General features: G+C 38.1%; 1 protein-coding gene across 1 annotated transcript in view; it reads right to left on the reverse strand.

The window, feature by feature from the left end:
* Nucleotides 1-509: 509 nt before the first annotated feature.
* The window catches only part of OTC (ornithine transcarbamylase), an 81965-nt gene continuing 60276 nt past the window's right edge, over nt 510-22198 (reverse strand). The window contains exons 5-10 of the mRNA XM_081042604.1: nt 21468-21621; nt 19220-19342; nt 12290-12343; nt 12060-12209; nt 9299-9436; nt 510-2257 (exon numbers count right to left, since the gene is read on the reverse strand). Of these exons, the coding sequence (XP_080898730.1) occupies nt 2198-2257; nt 9299-9436; nt 12060-12209; nt 12290-12343; nt 19220-19342; nt 21468-21621 (679 nt within the window). The 3' untranslated portion in view covers nt 510-2197. The remainder of the gene's footprint in view (nt 2258-9298; nt 9437-12059; nt 12210-12289; nt 12344-19219; nt 19343-21467; nt 21622-22198) is intronic.

A 22198-nucleotide genomic window follows, 5' to 3' on the forward strand; every position in this document is an offset into this window, starting at 1 on the left:
TCGCTGGAATTTTCGTTCATCTTTGTTGTCATAGTAGTTCCATAGGAAAAGGAATGAGGGAAGAAAGGGTAAAAAGAAACAGGAGATAAAAATAGCCTTGGAAAAGTTAAGGCTAAATTTTCCTTCCTTGTTTTCTTTATTCCTGATAATATAAATAATATATTTTTAAGATGAAAAGTTAAGAAAGCAAATTTCTACAGGTTTGCGTTGAGAAAGATGTTAACTTGTGTGTACATTAAAAAGAAAGCTTTGGGGCTTTTTAAGGTAAAGTGACCATATTTTGGCAAGAAAATGATTATAAGTTCTTTCCGATGAAGGGAAGAAGATTATAACTTCCATTTGATTCAAAGACTAACCAGTAAACAGATGACAGCTCATCACCTTGGGGACCATTTAGAAAGTACATGTCGGCAGTTTCAAGGAGAGCTTCTACTGTCTGGTTAAATGGTTCCTGTACACTCTGCTGAAAGAAGATAGCCCACACAACTCCACTCTTTCTTTCTTTTTTTAAAATATTTTATTGGGGAAGGGGTACGGGACTTTATTGGGGAACAGTGTATATGTACTTCCAGGACTTTTTCAAGTCAAGCTGTTGTCCTTTCAATCTTAGTTGTGGAGGGCGCAGCTCAGCTCCAGGTGCACTTGCCGTTGTTAGTTGCAGGGGGCGCAGCCCACCATCCCTTGTGGGAGTCGAGGAGTCGAACCGGCAACCTTTGGTTCAGAGCCCCGCGCTCCAACCAACTGCGCCATCTGTCCACCCAGGAACTGAGAGGCAGCTCATTGACTTCATTCTAGTTGCGGAGGGCGCAGCTCACTGGCCCATGTGGGAATCAAACCGGCAGCCCCGTTGCCCAGCGCTCGCCTGAGCCACCCATCCACCCTACTCTTTCTTTCTTAAGTGCTCCCAATAAATTACCATAGAGATGAAAGTCACCTTTGATATTTACTAGAAAAAACGACTTTTTTTTCCCTGTAACAGTACAAGCCTTTTTTCCCCTACAAAATGTTTTATTGCATCTTCATTACAAATCTAATTTGTAATTCACCCCTTACTCACTCATTTAAGTCATAGCTATCTCCTGAAAAGTATCAGCCAACCAGCCTGGAAACATTCTTCTAATAGTGGAGGTAGAATGTAAAGGTAATGACTATTTTTGTCCTCTGTAAAATACATTATTGTTTTTAGAGTTCCACTTATGTTATTTAAAATTTTAACTAAAAAATTCAAATTGTGTCATAATTCAACACTTCAAATTTTAGCCACCCACAGGAGACACCTAGCTTTAATTATAATAATCCAGTAATGCGAATTTTGATTATCCTGAAAAAAATTGGAGAAAAAAATGGGCTAAAATGTGGCAAGTCGTGGATTTATGGAAATATCCACTATCTGACATGAATAGATGCATGATAAGCACAAACATGAAAAATTAAATTGCTCCTGCTGGAGAATTTGAACCTACGAAAATATCACTCTCTAGTGGGTCTTACATTCCTAGCTAGGCATCCATGATTTTACCACTTGTACACAAAGGCTTCTTTAGTCTTGTAACATTAAGTATTCATTACAGAAAAGAGATGTGTGCTCTAGAAGGACCCTCCTTCCCACAAGTGACTGGAAAAAACTCCAGAGTTTGGGCATAATTATAGTTGTTTTCTAAGAATTTCATCATTTGCCTCCATAAGTAAAAGTCTGTCGACCTCATTTGCCTGAAAATTGCACTAAATCAGTAAGATGGATGATTTGGCTTCTTTGTTGGTCTTGGGGGATATGAACACAGCCCACAGATCTACCAGCAACTGACTGCCTGGTAAATATTTACTTATAAATTAGCGTGGGTGATAATTAATTAAGGTAATAAGCATAGATTACATTTAATGGCTTAGACATTATGCATTATGAACACAATATTTTATGTTTAGTTGAAGCAAATGTATATGATTATTAATATGATACCCAAATGTAACTCAGAAATTGTGAATTAGAGAGTTTAAACCAAGTCAAGCCATGTATTACAGGGCATCAACCCTTAAATAAAGGCCTTTAGGAAAGTTCCAGAAAGGCAAAGCAATATATTGTTCCCATATACCACATATTAGGATTTGTTTATTTCTTAGATTCTCTTCTCCTTTCCCCATAAACTGACTCATTCTGTTACTGAAGAACATCACTTCCCTCTTGACAAGCATCACAGCATTAAAACTTTGGCTTCTGGAGCTGAGGTGAATAATCTGTCAGCAGGGCCACCATGACAGCCTAGGATGATACAACAAAGAGAGAGAAATGAAGAAATGGGTAAGCATTACCAAGAGTCTACTCGAGGACCTAAGGAAGGGGAACTGGGTTGTAGCTTTGAAACACTCCGGTTATGATGTGTTTTCCTGATGAAATGATAAAGGGACAGTTCCGATCTAATACTTATTTTTATTTAGCTAAAGGAAGGTCAGGAGGGATCAAACTGACCAAATATAGGCACAAACACCATGCTTACTTAGGCCTCTTTCCATGACTAGTGAGTTAGAGAGTTGACATGAGATCCCATGGTAGTAGCCATGATTAGATTTCCCAGTCATAAGTAAAACCTAGGTATAGGATAGTTTCAGAGAAATGAAATCCCTCCCATCCTTGTGTTTACACTGTGCTTTGGTCAGCTGTAACCTAAAGAAGTTTAGAATAAATCAGCTGTAGAACAAAAGTCAATCATTTGGGCTAACAAGTAGTGTCTATCTGAATCTGGGTCCTCATGAAAGAATATTTAGAACTAAGAGTACAGCTTCTCATTAGGCTGTCAGCCATAAATGGTAATTTTCACTTTCACTCTTCCCAACTTCTACAATAACAACAACAGTAATATCAGAAAAAATGGTGACAAATGCTTATTGAGTGCTTACTGTGTACCAAATTAAGTGCCTTATCATGTGTTAGTGAGTTAAGAAATATTTGCCAGGCACTATGCTAGGTGCCATGGTGAGCTAGAGATAAATATTTATGCATTATCTCATTTAATGCAACAACCTTCTAAGGTAGCTTCTGTTTTTATCATTTATAGATGAGGAAATCAATCCTGAAAACAACAGATAGTACAGAACTGGCTTTGGACCCAGGTTTCTCTGACTCCACTCTTAAGAGGTTGTTTTACTGCCTTTCGCATACTTGCTCTTTCCTTCCGACCGTACTCTGCATGTGTCCCTAGCCTATACGCAAAAGTGTAGGTGTTGACACACAATGTGATATATAGATGATGTATTACAGAATTGTACACTTGAAAGCTATGTAACTTTACTAACCATTGTCACCCCAACATATTTTTTAATGTGGTATAGATATAGACATAGATTAATTTATTTACTTTCTATTGGATATTTAGCATTTTAATGAACTTTCATCATTCTTATTTTACTATGATAAACTTCCCTATTATTAATCTCTATACCCATCTCTGAATAATCTCCTAAAATCACTTCCTAGACATAATATTAATTGATCACTACTACACAACATTATTAAAATGCTTGGTACAGTCTACATATTAATGTCCAGAAAAGTTGTCTCAATTTACATTCTTATCAGTAATAGATTAGTGGTTTATTTCAGTGCAATCTCGGCATCACTAGTTTTTTTTTAAAAGTATCACCCCAACATATTTTAATTAAAACAAGAAGGGTAGGTCTTATATTTCAAAGGTGTTCATCGAGTGCATTTACGCAGCAATTACCATGTGCTGGGCCCTGCGCTAAATGCCTTCTGTAGGTAGGAAAGGATCCTACCATTTAATATCCTTTCCTACTGTGTGAGGCGGTCAGAGATACAAAATACAGATGAGGAAACTGAGGTGTGGGCATTTTCCTGAGTGGTGCTGGTAAGGGCTGGATCTGTATCTCTTTGTCCCTAGACCTTCACCACTATGTTCAGATTACTTACCTCATTTAATCCCCACAAACACATGACGTTGTGTCTATTTTTATCCTTATTTTCATGTGAATAAACTGGGCTTAGAGAAGTTACAGCACTTGCCCAAGGTCACACAGAGAGCCAGAACTTTTTTTTTTTTTAAATATGGAACGCTTCACGAATTTGTGTGTCATCCTTGTGCAGGGGCCATGCTAATCTTCTCTGTATCGTTCCAATTTTAGTATATGTGCTGCTGAAGCGAGCACGAGAGCCAGAACTTTAACCTGATTTCCAAAACTTATGTTCTAGAACCAATATCTTATAATGCCGTCAGGCTACGAAAATGTATTGGCCACATATTTAGGGTATTTGTCTGGCATAATTTTGGGTATAATGAAGAACACTACAGCCTAGATCAATGCTCTTATGAAGAAGTTTTCATTATAATGGCGAGGGGACAGGCAACAAACAAACAAGAAAATATCAAGTAATGATAAATGTCATTATAAAATAAAATTTAAAATGGTATAAAGGGGGCCGGCCCGGTGCCTCAGGCCGTTAGAGCTCCATGCTCCCAACTCCGAAGGCTGCCAGTTCGATTCCCACATGGGCCAGTGGGCTCTTAGCCACAAGGTTGCCAGTTCGATTCCTCCAGTCCCGCAAGGGATGGTGGGCAGCGCCCCCTGCAACTAAGATTGAACACGGCACCTTGAGCTGAGCTGCCGCTGAGCTCCCAAATGGCTCAGTTGGTTAGAGCGCATCCTCTCAACCACAAGGTTGCCGGTTCAACTTCCGCAAGGGATGGTGGGCTGCGCCCCTTGCAACTAGCAACGGCAACTGGACCTGGAGCTGAGCTGTGCCCTCCACAACTAAGATTGAAAGGACAACAACTTGACTTGGAAAAAAGTCCTGGAAGTACGCACTGTTCCCCAATAAAGTCCTGTTCCCCTTACCCAATAAAAATCTTTTTTAAAAAATGGTATAAAGGGGCCTGGTGAATCACTTAAGAGTGGGTGGCCAGGGAAGACCTTGTTAAAGGAGTGACATTTAAGTTGAGATCTGAATGACAAAAAAAAAGTAAGAAGGCCCAACTGAAATAAAAGCTTCTTCCAGGTAAAATATTTTAAACTTTCTTATGGATTCCTGGGACCACATCTCATGTTTTGTTTCGTTTTTAACTGTCATTGCATATGTCAAATTTATTTTCAAATGCAAAATCTTAGGACGTCAACTTGGAATAGAGTTGCCAGATTTAACTAAATAAATACAGACAGATAGTTCAATTGGCATTTCAGATAAACAATTTCTTTTAACTCTAAGTATGTCCCAAATGTTACATGGATATCACTATATTAAAGAATTATTTGTTTATCTGAAATTTCAGTTTAACTGTATTTTATCGGGCCCCCCTAACAAGGAGAGAAGTAAGAAACTATAAAATACTGTGACTTACATTTGCAATGGTGTTGTGTACCTGAGGGTCATCCTGATAGCAGTGCTTTGAAGTGTCAGCTTGTTTTGTAGTGTCCCTTTAGGTTACTTTAGCTCCACAGTAAATTGTAGGCAGAGGAAGAAACCCTCCTGATTTTTGAGTCCTATAGCCTTACTAATTACTGAAAAATACAAAAGCCAGCTTTGTGGGGAGGAGAAAGTATATTTTAAAAAAGGGGGCGGGGATCAAAAGGCCTGTGTACTATGGAAAAACTGATGTGATTACTGGAATGTTCTGAATAGCACTGCTGGGAATCACCCAGCATGGAGGTCTTAAAAAGCTACTCTGAGTGCTGAAAGAGTGCACTTTTACTTTTAAAAGGTTATATGCTTTTAGTGCAAGCCCTTCACCCTATTTAATTTTATACCTTATTATATACCAGTCATTACGGGCATCTCAGAACTTGAAGCTAGATTATATCTTTCCTTCCTTCTTCCATCCTGGTTTTAAATGAAAGCATGTGTGTGGAAATCATTCTCTAGACAGGAGTGCTTTCCAATAGAACTTTCTGCAATGATGGAAATGTTCTATGTGTGTTCTGTCAAGTACAAATAGTACAGCCACTAGCCATATGTGGCTGTTGAGCACTTAACACGTGGTTAGTGTGTCTGAGGAACTGAATCTTAAGTTGTTTTTTTTTTTACTAGTTTAAGTTCAAATTTAAATAGCCACATGTATCTAGTGGCTACTGTATTAGATAAGGATGTTATAGAGGAAAACAAGTATTGTATCTTTAGAACATCCCAGAAAAATTGATCACAGAGGTGCTGAGCCTTAATAACATTCTAAATAAGCTGAGGATAATTTCTTTGCTATAAAGTAAGAATTTAGGCTAGACAGTCTCTAAGGTCTCATCCCACTTGAAAATGCTATGCTTCTATGAACAGTACAGGCTGCATGGGGACCGCACAATAGTCTTTTTTTTTTATCATCTCCAATTCCTGGCAGAGGGCCTAGCACAAGTAGATGTTCCATATAAGATTGCTGAAATTAACTTAGCTCAATGGGACCTCCAAAACATCTAGCTTAGAGACACAGAGTGCAGTGTGTGTGTCACCACCTCCCTTCCAGAATCCATGTCAAGTATCACTAGTCAGTGATGCCACTCTCTGTCCAAGACCACAGGCAGGCTTAGAACTATTAATACCTTCTGAACATAAGACTCCAAGTAGCCTGTTGATGAGATTGAGGACCTAAAATTAAAACTTATTTGCCATCTATACAGCTTGATCTGATTATTTTATATACGAGGAAACAGGGGAATGGAGAGAGAATACTTATCTAAGATGACACAGCTGACTACTATTAAAGAAAGTTCTAGAATTCACGTCTCCTCACTCCCAGTTAAGTATTCTTTGTATTTTCGACTCTCCACGTTCATTTTAATGTAACTATGCCTCTAGTTTGTTTTACAGTATAACTTCCCCTAATAATAGTGAGTACCTCAGGAAGGCAGGGGATAGAGAGATGGCAGTCAAACTTAGATGGATGGAAAATGGGTGGGCATAAGGTTTCTGTGTGTGTGTATGTGTGTGTGTGTATGTGTGTGTGCATTCTTGTAAACATTTCAACCATGTGAATACATTACGTATTTAATTTCTTAAGTAAATTTAAAGATGTTTAATAAGTTCTTTAAAAATTCAGACACGCAGTTTCTCCATAAAGGATTTTTAGAAAAGTTTCTTTTAGTCCTCCCCTCCCTGAATTTCTAAAAGGACCTATTTTAATGGACTTAGGTTGATTTACCTTTGTAACTTCAATCATCTTCTGATAAAGAATAGAGCTAGAGTTCAAATATGTGGTGATGGAAGGAGAAGTGACTCTGGGTGGTGAGCACACAATGTGATATACACATGTTGTATTATAGAATTGTACACTTAAAACCTATGTGATTTTACTAACCATTGTCACCCCAATAAATTAGGGAAAAATTTTTAAAAAATTAAAAAGAATAGAACTTGAGGACAATTTTTTGCTATGTCTGTTCCTGAGGTATATGATTGGAGAGCTCACATTTTCTTTTCTTTTTTTTAAAGCATTTGCTGAGTAAGCACATTGCCTGAACAGTGATCAAGGCATCAATTATCTTCTTTCTCCATTTTTAAAATATTCCTTCCGAATGCCTGCAGTTGTCTGGTTTGTGTGTGATTCTACCTTTTCTGTTCTGTTTGCTCACATTTTCCTTTTCATCATTTAGATCTTTACTATTCAAAATGTGGTTCACAGGACAGTAGCATCTACGTTATCTGGGTGCTTGTTAGAAATGCAGAATCTTCGGTCCCACCTCAGACCTATTGAAACCAAATCTATACTTTAACAAGATCCCTAGGTGATTGAAACAGACATTAAAGTTTCAGAAGCACTGGTCTAGATGACAGGGCAATTGCCATTTTAGCCAAAATTAGTGTCCTGAAGTGGCAAGCTGGAAGGAACAATAAGAAAAAAATCATCCCTCTTATTAGATATGACAAATTTAAGCCTGATGATTACCACTTTCCTCTGCAAAGGGAGTCGTGAATGGCTTCCAGGAAGCCATAGTGGAGCTCGAATTTCTTCTGGTCACTAGATTAGATCAACAATGAAGATGCTGATGGGGATACTAATTTATTAATTATAATCACAGTATTTATGGTGTATTAGATACCATACTAAATGCTTTACATGTATTTAATACTCACAATAACTCTATCTCTCTTCAATTATAAAACATATAAATCATTAATAGACAGTCCTTTCTAGCTCATTTTTTTCTAATCCAGAAGTTGGAAGCTATAAACTGCATTTCCTAGACTCCTTTGCAGCTGCCACTCAACTGCATCTACTCAAGACTGGGAGCCATAAATGAACTAAATGCAGTGGAACTCATTCTCTGGGAGATTGGGTCTTCTGATCCATAATGCAGCTGGAGGTACCTGGTTCATCTGGGGCAGCTATAATGGAATATCTAGCATTTAGTTTCAAGGGCCTTAGGTACCAGGTTTGGGTGGCTGTGTCAATGGTGTTTGGCTATAAAAGAACCACAGTGTTGTTGGACAATTTTCCTGCCTGTGCTGTTTCTGAATATGGGGTATCCAAGAATGATTTGCTGCACTGTCTTTCCCCAGAGATTCTGGGAGCTGCTTAGTGTCTTAATAAATTCCTTTCCATTTACCTATCTAGAGTTTACTGTATTGTTTGCCAGTAAAACCCTAGCTGGTATAGTAATTGAGATCAGTTAAATCACTAAAAGCTAAAAAATGGTGGTACCAAATTATGGCACTTGAGTATTCAGTTTTCCATAAAAGAAGGGAAGTTTGGGATATTGTAAAGCAGAGACATGAGGTTAATATTTCCTACTATAGAATAGCAGAGATGAAGATGAAACTAGTAGCATTATGTTAAAGGGATGAATAAATTTTAAGTTAGTTTTGTTGCAATTCTGAAAATGTTCCATACCTAAAAACAAATGTGTCTGTATGGCCAAAGTCAAGTAGAGAACCAAAACAATTATCCAGGCAAGTTATGAAAGAAAGAAAGAGAAGAGGAAGGAAATAAGATTACTTCAAATGCCCCTTTTGTACCAGGCGCTGAATTAGGGACTTCTATAAACATTAAAAGGGAATTGTAAAATAAGAGTTATGCAACTTATAATGCTTGGCAGGCAATGGTGGCTGGTGCTCAAGCTGATAAAGAGGAGTTAGAATTTTGATTAAAATAGATATATTTTGAAGGGGGGTAGTTTCATTCCGTTAAAATATGCTACAAATGATAAGCAATAAAAACCTATTATGAACTTTCTGGAAGAAATAGATTCCATATGAGCAAGTAATGTAGGTGGATAATTTCAGTTGCTTATTATTTACCAAAAGGTGTAAATGACCAAGTTGGGGCCACACAGAGAACTCCTTGTTCTCCATTCTCCGTTTCTTGCTTACCATGATTGTCCACTTCCTGTTTTCAGCCTCTGGGAATACTAGTGATCGTGGAGAATAAAACACTTCATCATCCACTTCTTCTGGCTTTCTGGGCAAGCAGTGTAAAAAGGTCCAGTCAGAGGCAGCAACTTTAGCAGTCTAAAGAAGAGATGGGGATAAGTCTGTGTTTTAACTATTATATGTGGCTATCACATTTGTCTTCAGTATTTAAAAACACATATGGCATGGAGTCAGAGATCAGATCAATGCAAAGGGAGACACCAAAGGCCGTGCAAAGAGACAAAGAAGGGTGTAAGCTCAAGGCACCTAGGGGAAATGTATATGGTACTTTCAACTTGTGGAACTTTATAGTCTATTTATTATTATTATTTGGGAGATCGTCACTCCAAATTAAACCACTAACTCAGTTTTCTGTTACTCTGTCTAGTGGGATAGTGGACATTTCAGTAAAGAACTCTAGTAGTGTAATATGTGGTTGATAGCAAAAGTCACCAATTATACCTCAATATATTTTACAAGTTGCTTTTATGTGATTATGTTAACATTTTGAGCTTATTTCCAAATTATGGTTTTTAGCACTTGGAACAAACTTTATCACTAGTTAAAACATTTTTGAAGAAGAGCGCTGAGATAGGAATGCATTAAACAGGATTATGAGCACTCTGAACTAGATGTTTCATTCTTAATGCAAATATCCTAACAGTTTCATTTTCTCCAACAGTTAATTCCTGAAAGTTACATTTTCCCATCCATTTCTATTGTTCACTTAAAAATTCAAAACTGCATTCCATCAGAATTTCTTACCTCAAAATTATTACCTTTATACTAAAATTTTGTTCTACCTCCCACTCTAGTTCTAGGTTCAGAACGTTCTGAGTTTCTAAAATACTGGAAAAGTGACAAGGGAAAGGAATAATATTTTAACTTGTCATACATCAGTGAGGTTACTGCTCTGTGTGCCTACAGTTCGAGCACCAGAAAAACATCTAAGTTTGATCAAAGTAGGTATGAGGTAAACCAAAGGGAATTTAAAATTTCTCCATGAAAAGATTTGCCACATATATGCCAAGGGATTGGCCATAATATATAAATAACTCCTATAACCAATAATAAAAAACATTTAAAAAAATAGAAAATGGGCAAAGGATATGATAGCAGTTTATAGAAATAGACATGGAAAATGGCCAATAAACATGAAAAGATGTTTAATTTCATAGTAATCAGGGAAATGCAAATTTTTAAAAATATGAGGTACAAACTTTTTAATTAAAAATATAAATTGTGATCAGACTGGTATTTGAATAAAATATGTCAAAATCAGTATTTTCTATATCAAAAAAACCCACGTAAATAGCTACGAATAGAGAGAGTATGGAGGGAGTATAAGTTGCCAGTCGTTTTTTTGTTTTGTTTTGTTTTGTTTTGCCAGTCATTTTTGGACGAGCAATTTAGCAGCATTTCCCATATTTTAAAAAAGTATCTGCCATTTCACCCGGAAATTCTTCTAGGGGTCTATTTTCTAGTAATAGTTGCACAAAGAAATATGTATAAGAATGTGCATTGCAGCATTGTTTGTAATTGGGATAATTGGAAATCACCTAATTTATCAACAGGAAACATTTTAGGTGAATTATGGCCGACTCATACTTTGGAATTTTATGCAGCCATTTAAAAGAATGAAAAATATCTAAATAAATGGAAAAGAAAATCTAAGATTTGTTAAGTGAAAAAAATAAGTCAGAATATTTTAAAATACCATTTATGATAAATCAATAGTTGTGTGTGTGTGTGTAGGCATACTATGTAAACACACAGAAGAGATTTGCAAAGAGACATATCAAAGTGTTAAAACACTGGCTACCTCTGGGGAATAGTCACTGTTAAGGGATGAAGGGAAAGACATTTTCACTTTTTATTTTTCAAACTTCATTATATTGACATATATTAAATAAGGAGCTTGTATTTATGTATTACTTTGTCAATAAGATATCTACTATAATTGCTTAATCCCTTTCTCCATTAAACAGATTAGTTTCTCTGCTGACAAAATCCCAATGCACACCTGACTTTTAGGGTACTCCTCCAGAATGATGGTTCTCAAAGTGTGACCCTAGAGCAGCAGCGCTGCATCACCTGGGAACTAAAAAGAAACTCAAATTCTTGAGTCCTACCCCTGACCTACAGATTCAGAATCCATAGGGGAGTGGCGTACTGCCAGCTGTATATTAACACTTCCTCCAGGCAATTCTAAGGCATGCTCAAGACTGAGAAGCATTGTTTCAGATTTTAATTAATGAAAGGCATCAGCTTAGGTGGGATTCCCCTGGGAATGCCCTGGAGTCAGTTAGCAAAACTCAACTGGATTTTCAAGTCCTTGGAAAATAGAAGCAAGGACCAGCCTAAAGAACAATAACGGGGCTTTTCTTAGAAGAAATCAGAAGAAACTGCATGCAACAGAAGTAACCTTATGTCTCTAAACACAAAAAGAGTAAAGGCATTCCAATGCCTTCACTGCTGTGAGAAGGGAAAACCAGCTTCTTTCTTCTGCCTGGGTTTCAAATTCCTTCAACCAGGACAAAAGTGTCTTTGGAAAGGACATAGCTAATCTTAGGGAGGAGAAAAATCCCTGGGGGATACAGTCAGTGAGTCCTTCATAGGGAATGAAAGGACAGTCTGCTCTCCCCAAAGTGAATGAGTGATTAGATGGTTCTGGCCTTTATGAATGGAATTAATGAACCTTCAGAGAGGCATCAATTTGTACCTTCATTGTAACCTGGTAACCTTGGAAAGCCTTGAGCCGCTTTTTCTTCTCCTCTTCTTGTCCCATGCTTATCCAAGTGTCTGTAATTAATACGTTGCCTCCACGAGCCGCTTCCAGTGGGTCATTCGTCAGCGACAGCTTGGTACTGTTCTAGCATACACAAGCATGCCAGTTAAACAACTTCATGGGACAGAGAAAGGCAATTAGGACTTTACATATAAGGAGCATACCTCCTTGGCATACTGTTCTGCCACCTTGATTATATTGGGATCCGGGTCATAACCCTGCAGGGGGAAGAATGTAACTGTTAGGTAATGTTATTCTATATGTTTTCTTACATATGCATTACTTTCCTTTCAACAATAGGCACACTTTCTTTCCCTTTTTTGCTTTAAGTTGTAGCCCAACCGTGTGCAGTAGTATATGATTTACATCTAGAATTTCAAACCTTGATAGTGCTTCGGGGAATTTCAAAAAATAAGCAATTGCCCCATTCTTCTTTTATTGTTTTTTGACCTCCTTAGTCATAAAGACAAACAGGGTGGGGTGCTTTTTAGCTCTTGGTAGTACCTTTTCTTGTTCCTGTAATAGCTTAAGAGGATTATATATATATAATTCTACCTTATGCATTTTGGTCTCAGTTTTTCCATGAGCTGGTTTTTTTTTAATGCTTTTTCATCTGAAATGCTTTTCCATATCCACTCCATGTCGTAACACTTTCATGTCTCAGCTCAAGTATTTCAGAAAAACCTTCCCTGACCACCGCAGCTAAGTACTAACAGTTTACACGCACACATCTGATTCTTTTGCACTCACCAACAAGTGTTCTGACTGCCGGGCACTTGCTCTGAAATGGCATTTACACAGCAAGCACACTGTTTTTGCTGAAATACATTTGCGTACGGTGGCTTGGTGAGGGAAGGGTCAGTACTTGGGTGAGGCAAGCGAGGTGCCTAAGGCACAAAGTCTAAGGAAGTGCTCACTGTCAGAGTCGTGAAAGCACAGCTTTTGCACCATCAGTGCCTCGCTTGCTCACCCTAGTCTCAACTCTAGGTGAGGGGCCATTGTGGAAGCAATGAAAGCCCCCCAAGCTATTCCATACACAACAGGTAGCCCCTCTGTCTCCATCTTTCCTTTCTAATCTGTTCTGTACACAGCAGCAAGAATTGTTTTCTTTGAAGCCTTCGATGTTTACTACTTGTTTCTTAAGTCAAAGCTGATTAAGAGTATCAAGGCTCCCCACTGACATCTCCTGTTTCTGTCTCTTTTAATTCGTCTCAACATCTTGCTGCAGGAAAGCCAATATTATTGTCATCCCTGCACATGTCTTGCCCTTTTCTGCCATCACAGCCTCTCACCTCCCACTTTGTCCTCCTCTCCGGGGCGTCTTCATTGGAACATGTCAGCTCCTCCTTTGTCAAAACTCTAGCCCAGCTTCACCTTCAGACCCTCCATATGGTAGTCTTGTCAGTCCAAACCCCATAATTATTCTCACCTTCCTTCATCCTTTTCATTTTCCTGAATTCTTTGCGCTGATTATGAGTTGGTATTTATAAATTCTCAGTAGGACACTGTGGTGGACACTGCGATATGCCACCCAGATCCCCCTTCATGAATAAAGACAGTGGGAATGCTGCTGGAAGATGGCTTTTGGCTGTCAGTCCTCTTTGGGCACTGCCTCAGTTGCAGAAAGCCGATTCACCCAAGGTCATATACCTTTCCAGGGCAACCTACATTCTGTGACTGGTTGACAGAAGGGTATGAAAACCTGACACCCTCCTCCCAATCGGGACAGCTCTGAATGGCCATCTCAGATCTAGAACTCTCCATAAGGTCAGCCGAGGTGGTGGTAGGGCCTATTTCGTAGCTCGGCTTCTCCCTCTGCTCAGTCCTGCTTCCTTTGCCTCCTTTCCACAGGCCTTGATCTCAAGGACACGCCCTGGTAAACATCATGCACGCTAAACTCTATCTCAGAGTCTGCTTCCCAGGAATCTCAACCTATGACAGTATATTCAAGTTTATTCGTTTGAAATTATATTTATTTGCATATGATTGTCTACCGTAGTTTCTTCTCTCATTACAAAATTCTTGAGGAAAGAAACTACTCATATGTTGCTGATGAAGGCTGCCGACATTTTAGTAGGTTTACCACCCTCAAATAGCCATAAATTTGGGGGCTTTGTTTATCAGGATTTGGGGAAGTAATTAATAAAGGCTTGCTAATTTAGTAACTAATGTTGTGTCCATTCATACTGGTAAACATAAATTAAGAGACTGGGGTATTACCTCATGTGCCTCCTGCCCTGAAAATTTAGCTTTCCCTTTGGAGAGCAGGTTTTATACTCCCTAACTATAATCAGTCTTAGAGAAGGAATCAATAAGTACTTAGAGAACCAACAGAGAGATTTGGAAATTAGAAAATCACCCAACCTTGCATCCACTGGGCCATGACTGAGAATACAAAAAGGAATTCTTTACTCACAGCTCAGCTTTCAATACTAAATCACTCATTGGCTTTAACATAAATCTTCAAACCAGACGACGGTGATTAACAAACCTAGTCCAGTCTAAATATTCACTTAGAACAATGTTAAAATCATTACCATCAATAGTTTATGCAGCAATTTTTGCAATCAAGGACAAAATGATGTTGTCTTGAACATGGAAGTTATTCTTGGTTGAAGAATGGAGAAATAGATGAATTATGGCCTTGGAAACTTTTCAGTGCTTCTTAAATTTACAATAAATGTCCTAGCTTTATCTTTAAAGGAAATAGTTCTACTTATAAATTGAGGGAACAACTTCTATTCTTTCAGCCTTTCCAGAAGACTTTTTAAAACTCTTACTCCCACCGAGATTTAACCAGCTTTTAGTACTCTTTATCATTTAAATGAGTTTCTACATAAGAACAGTGCTGAAATTACTCTGTAATATTGGGATTTTTTCTTCTGATGCTAATAAAACTCTCTGACATGCAATAAAATGTTTAAATCATATATTTTTCCAACAGAATAAAGCCTTTATAAAAACACCTTATAGCAGGGAACAATTATTATTAATGTGTGTTTTATCTGTGAAAACTAAAACTAAATGCAGTAATAGTTTGCATTAATACAGATTTTTTTCTTCAAACTAGATTTGTAGTAAGAGTGTGTTAACTCTTCCCATAAAAGGAGGAACCACCTTAAGCACATGTCAGATCTAACCCTTTATTTCAGTTCATGCTGAACAATAGAGAATTATCTGTTGTAAACATTATCTCTCTGAGTCCCCAAAGTTTACTATAATAGGGTGGCTTCCAATGCATGCTGTTGCCTACGCTTGTCATTTGTTCTATGGCAAGTATGTTAGGTAGAATACTGTCCTCCAAAAAATTTATTCCCACCCAGAATCTGAGAATGTGACCTAAGTAGGGTCTTTGCAGATGTAATTAGTTCAGATGAGGTCATGCTGGATGAGGTTGGGCCTAAGTTTAATATCCCCTGTTTCCCCGAAAATAAGACCTAGCCGGACAGTCAGCTCGAATGCGTCTTTTGGAGCAAAAATTAATATAAGACACGGTACTATATTATATATTATATTATGTTATTATTTTATTATTATATTATATTATATTATATTATGTTATGTTATGTTATGTTATGTTATGTTATGTTATGTTATGTTATATTATATTATGTAAGACCCGGTCTTATATAAGACCCGGTATTATATTATATTATATTATATTATATTATACCCGGTCTTGTATAAGACCTGGTATTATATTATTTATATTGTTTTGTGCTATGTTATGTTATGTTATGTTATGTTATGTTATGTTATGTTATATGACTCAATCTTATAGTATAGTAAAATAAGACAGGGTCTTATATTAATTTTTGCTCCAAAAGACACATTATGGCTAGCTCTTATTTTTTGAGTAAACACGGTAACTACGGTCTTCATAAAAAGGGGGACATTTGTAAAGAGAAACAGACATAAAGGGAAGAAGATGGAGGCGGAGACTGGAGTGTTGCAGCCACAAACCACAGAATGCCTGGGACCACCAGAAGTGCTTGGAAAAGACAAGGAAGGATCCTTCCCTAAAGGCTTCAAAGGGAGTGGGGCCCTGCCAACACCTTGAATTTGGACCTCTAGTCTATAGAACTGTGAATCTATAAATTTCTGTTGTTTTAAGCCACCGAGTTTGTGGTAATTTGTTATGGCAGCCTTTGCAAACTAAGGCTGCAGGGTGCGTTGACTCAAACCGGTCCAGCAAGAACACTAGGAAAAAACATTTTCGTTTTATTTTGTTTTGTTTTGTTTTGTTCTGTTTTGTTTTGTTTTGGCAGGGTACAGCAGACAATGCTGATGCTCTACCCAGATGCCATCAGAGGGTCCATTTTTACAACTTTTCCTCCCTATCCCCATTTCAGTGTGCTTTTCACAGCACTCGCAGCTCTTCTTCTGATGACCCTCTGGCTACCCAGCTTCTTTTCCTGCCAAAAGTGCCGGGAGATTCACCACCCAGGAGATTCATCCCCTTGCTGCCCTTGACCAAATATTGGTTCAAAGGATGAAAACCCACCTTCCTTGCCTCAGGTTGGGAAAACTCTGGGGCATAATTTAAACTGCAGAGCACCTGTGGGATCACACTGACACCCCTTTCTGTGGGACTGTACCTGACGTGGCACTAGAGTGACCAAATCATCCTGGTTTGCCTACGACTCTCCCAGGTTTGCACTGATAGTCTCATGTCCCCGAAAATCCCTAGTCCCAGGAAAACTAGAATGGTTGATCCGTAAACGGCACTCTTGCTTAGATTCTTCCCTTTCTCTGTTCTGCTCCCCCTATTCTCCTACAGGTCTGCCTTAGGAGTACTTTCTTAATAAATCACCTGTACACCAATCTTCATGGTAGGTCTCCTTGTGGAGAACCTGGCCCAAAACCCTGGTAGAGGGTGAAGAGTGCATGAACGCCTCAAGGATTTGAGTTTTTCTTGTTGGAGAAATTTAGCTATTAATCTACATTGTGTAATTCAAGTTCCCAGTTGATTGGCAAATAAACATCTCAAACTCAAGAAGCAGAGGCAAGGAGGAATTCTCAGGACTCATATAGTCATCTCTGGATGTCTTAGCTTTTCAGAGTTAACCACGGCGGCGACTACTGAAATAACAGCAAATGCATGCTTGGTCAGAAACACACTGGTACACAATAATTTTGAATAGTCGTCTCTTAATGAGAGGGTCAATTCTGTCTTTTACTTTGTTTCTGAAATGGTTTCTATTTAGGGGAGTATTCCACTCAAAAGACTCCTGATAGAATATTAGTAGCCAATGAGAAACATACTGGGGAAAACAATTCAGTAGAGATGGGATATTTCAAAGGTTCTGTGGGAATCCTTTCAGACTGGTTTCTGTATGACTCTCTTGTAGGGTTAATTTTTATCATCTGAAAGGCCTATTTATTTTGTATGAGTGTGCAGGTATCGTAACAGGGCTTCTCCTAAAGGAATCTGACTTTTTTTATTTTGGTGTATTTATTTATGGATGGATGCTTTTATGTAAGTAACACATATTTACATGTTAAGAAATTCAAACTACATGAAAGGATATACCGTGAAAAGAAAGTCATCCTTTTACCTCTATCCTTGAACCTCCCAGTTCCCCTTCTCAGAGGCAACAATTATTACCAGTTTCTTGAGTATCAGAAGGGTCACTTTGGATTTATGAAAGAAGTCATGCTTCCCATACATTCTATGAAAGATTAGCAGCAAGATAGAAAGTATATGGGAGTCAGGTTCACAGCCATATGGGACTTGGATTTAAAAAGCTGAAGGAGACGAGTTTTGAAACACTAAGCTGGTGTAGACGCCATCACTGTGAGCTTCATATTAGACTGATGTTTTTCTTTCAGATTGCAGTATAGTAGTCCACCATTATCTGCAGTTTTTCTCTCTGCCATTTCAGTTACCCATGGTCAACCACAGTCCAAAAATATTAAATGGAAAATTCCAGAAATAAACATTCATGAGTTTTCAATTCTGTGCCATTCTGAGGAGCATGATGAAATCTCACGCCCACCCACTCCATCTTGCCTGGCACGTGAATCATTCCTTTGTCCAGCGTACCCACACAATACAGCCACCCCACCCATAGTCACTTAGCGGCTGTCTCAGTTATCAGATTGACTGTCCCAGTATCACAGGCCTTGTGTTCAAGTCAGCCTTATTTTACTTAACCATGTCTCATTCACCTCACTTCATCATGTAGGCATTTTATCATCTAGCATCATCATCAGAAGAAAAGTATAGAACAATAAGATATTTTGAGAGAGCTAGAGACCACATTCACATAACTTTAATTACAGCATATTGTTCTAATTGTTCTATTCTTAGTATTGTTAATCTCTTCTGTGCCTAAATTATAAATTAAACTTTATCATAGGTATGTATGTATAGGAAAAAATGTAATATACCGGGGGTGCCAGAAAAATGCATACAAGTGGACACTTTGGTCAATGTTACTCAAGCAGTAGTTCGCCGTAATTAGAAGTGTCTGAATGCTGATGGTAACTTTGAGCACCTTTTGTAATTGCAGAAGTCAAATGTGACTCGTATTCACCTTTTGTTATCGGTATACACATATATTCAGTATTAGTTTTAAAAAATTGTCCTTTCTTAAAATGTGTATACATTTTTGGGTACCCTCTGTATAGAGGGTCTGTTACTATCCCCAGTGTCAGGCATCCAGTGGGGGTCTTTGAACCTATTCCCCACGGATAGGGGAGGACTGCTGTATTAGAAAATGACAGCCCTCCCTGTGCCTTGGGAATTCTGTCTTGTCTGGATTTGCTTGCTTTTTTCAGACTTTGTGATAGCAATGCACAAAGATTTAGTCATCACACTGGCTGGTTTCAGCACATTCAGAAGGATAATTCAGACATACTTCTAACATAAACTCACAGGATGAAAGGCATCAGCCAAGACTCTTTTTATAGAGATGAGATATTGGGCACTCAAGAGGCCAAATAGCTATAATAGTAGGACTGTTAACACAACCTAAATTTTGTGGCCTCACCTGTGCGCTCTTGAATGGATGAGAGGTTTGCTTTTACTGGGTAATTGCATTTGGGGATGATTTAAGGGGAGGTGAGTTCAAGACAGAAAGTTTCCCTACCTTTGGAGTAGCTGCCTGAATATGCATTCCGAATTTCGCTGCACTCATCATGATGGAGTGCAAGATGTTGTTCCCATCCCCAATCCAGCTGAGGGTAAGGCCTTTCAGAGAGCCATAGTGTTCCTAAAAGGCAAGGGATGGAGGAGATTACATCTGGGAGGAAATCCACTGATGTGAAACAATTATTAGGGTTAAAATAAACGGTCTTCACCTCAATTTTAATGCTTTGTTGGAATAATTAAACTGCAGTGGTACCTCGGTTTTCGAACGTAATTGCGTTCTGGAAGACGTAGTCCATTCTGGAAGACTGTTCGAGTTCTGAAACGTTCCAAAACAGCCGACAGCTGGGCCTCAGGGTCTTGCACTCAGCAGAAGCCACATGACATGTTCGACTTCCGAGGCGTGTTCAAGAACCGAAGCACTTACTTCCGTGCATAAACCGAAATGTTCGTCAACAGAGACGTTCGAAAACCGGGGTACTACTGTACTGATTTCTTGCATTATACTGAGCAATTCAATAACATTAATGTACAATCACAAAAAGTAGCAAAATGTCCTAATATCTTAAACCAAGACATCATATGAACTTGTATGAGACTCATATTTTCATACATTTCAAATCTGAATGTTTGTTGTATTCATTCATTCATTCATTCATTCATTCCACTAATTGAGCACCATCCATGTCCGGACACTTTTCTTTGCCCTGGAGATATAATAATGAACAAAGGAGAAATCAGTCACTGCCTTTATGGATCTTCCATTCGTTGGTGTAAGAAAGGGGACATACAATGCACCTAAAACAGTGTAGCATGGTAGTTGAGTATGTTCCCACTTATACAAAGTTGGAAAACATGCCATTAATAATCTTGGTTGTTTATGAATATAGACAGGCATAGCTAAAGTATAAACACATGCCTGGGAATTATAAATACAGACATCAGGATAATTTCCTTGAGGGGTGGGAGGAAATGAGAACAGGGAGAGTTAAACAGTGGGTTTCAACTCTATCTGTAATATTGTATTTAAAAGCAAAAAAAATTCTAAAGTAAGATTTGACAAAACTGTGTCACTGGTATGTGGGTCTATTTTTATTTTTCTTGAAGTATCTGTAGGTTTTATATGTATTTATATTTATACATATACATATAAGATAAAAAAGAGAAAGACTAAGCAATTTGAAGATCACAGAACTACTAGGTGGCTAAACTACGATTTAAATCCAAGTCCATCTGACTTAGATTCCATGTTCTTAATAAACTATTTATTCATTCAACTCTCACTTTGAGTATCTCCTATGTGAAGGCATTGCACCATATCCTGCAGAGGACATTATGATGACTAGGACATTTCACTGTCCCTCAGTGAATTTATAATCTAGTAATGATAAAGCCTCACGGCGAAGCATTAAATTATCTGGTGTATATGTAAAGCCACGGCCACTTCGTATCTAACCTCGTTGTATTACCCTCTCTGCATGAATTTTATCCTATCACCAATTGAGTTTCATTTTGAGTTTAACCTCACATACACATGTGTGTAGCTTATTCAAATGAAGACGAATATAGACCTATGCAGTTTTCCCTATCTCCCCAGAAAAGTCCATAGACACAGAAACCATAGTTGTCAGGATTCCCAGCGGCAAAACTCTGTAGATTGGCTGTGGCAAAACAAACAAGATCAATCTTTCAAAGTTATTCAAGTTCCTGATTTGGGGTGGTGGGGGGGAACATGGCTAAATTTGAGCCTCAATTCCATAAGTTCTGCATGTTCTTAGTCCTAGCCTTAAACAGTTTATTAAAATGATAGAAAATGGCCTCCTTCTTAAAAAGTGATTTAGTAATTGACCATTTTGAGTATTTAAAGCACACACCACCAGTCTTCACTCCCAAACCACAGAGACTGTTATGTAGGATTACATAAAGCTTTTCCGATCTGTATGCTCCGGCATTCCCTATTCATCCACTGTATTAAATATGTCACCAAAAAGTGAAACGATTAAAAACCAGGTGATGAGAGATGGACTAAAATAGGTTGGGAATAGGGTTGAGAACAGTAGGCTCTCATAATCTGTTTTTAACAATTCCCTATTCTTTGGATGTCTAATATACACCCATGTGCTATAATTCTTTGCCAAGATGACATCTGAAAACAAAACATCAATACCATGATTTAAATGGTTCCGTTTAGAGATGGTCAAGTCTATTTATTGATTTTGCTCTTGTATAAGACAAGGAAATAAGCTAACCTGGAGCGTGAGGTAGTCAGCCAGGATCTGGATAGGATGGTACAAATCTGACAGCCCATTGACGATGGGGATGGATGCTTCTTTAGCCAGGATGTCCAGATCTGATTGTTTATACACTCGAGCCAACACTGCATCTGTCATGCTAGACAATACGCTGCAGCAAACCAAGAAAAGATAATCTAAGTAAATTATGCTTAATAATTCTTTCTTTAATACAGGATCTTTAACAGTAATAACATGCTAATAAATTAGAATTTTTACTAAGTTACAACTACCTATCAACGCGACAGATTTAAAACCTAATATTAAACATGTAGTCATTACAGAAGGCAGCTGTTGTTCCACTGATATCCATTGACCACTGATTTTACTATTTTTTACAGAAATAAGAAATTAACCATGGGCCTAACAGTCATGATGATGAATTATAATTGATAAATGGCAGTTGGTAAAGTTAAAAGGAACAAGACCAAAAACAGAAAAACATTAATGTATAGAAAAACATTAATGACCTGGCATGTGGCTAATTTTCTTTTCCACCATCCCGCAGACAAATACATTTTCACTATAAAATTGAAAGTACAAATGGGGCAGCCACAGAGGTGCACACAGATTGCCTCACAAGAGAGAACCTTCTAGAAGGAGTGCTGTTAGCTAACAGCCCTCAGCTGCTGTACCTTCAGGATCCACTGCAGCATTCCTGCAGAGACCACACTCTCCCCACGCTGTTC

This window comes from Rhinolophus hipposideros (genome assembly GCF_964194185.1).
Source record: "Rhinolophus hipposideros genome assembly, chromosome: X".
NCBI lineage: Eukaryota > Metazoa > Chordata > Mammalia > Chiroptera > Rhinolophidae > Rhinolophus > Rhinolophus hipposideros.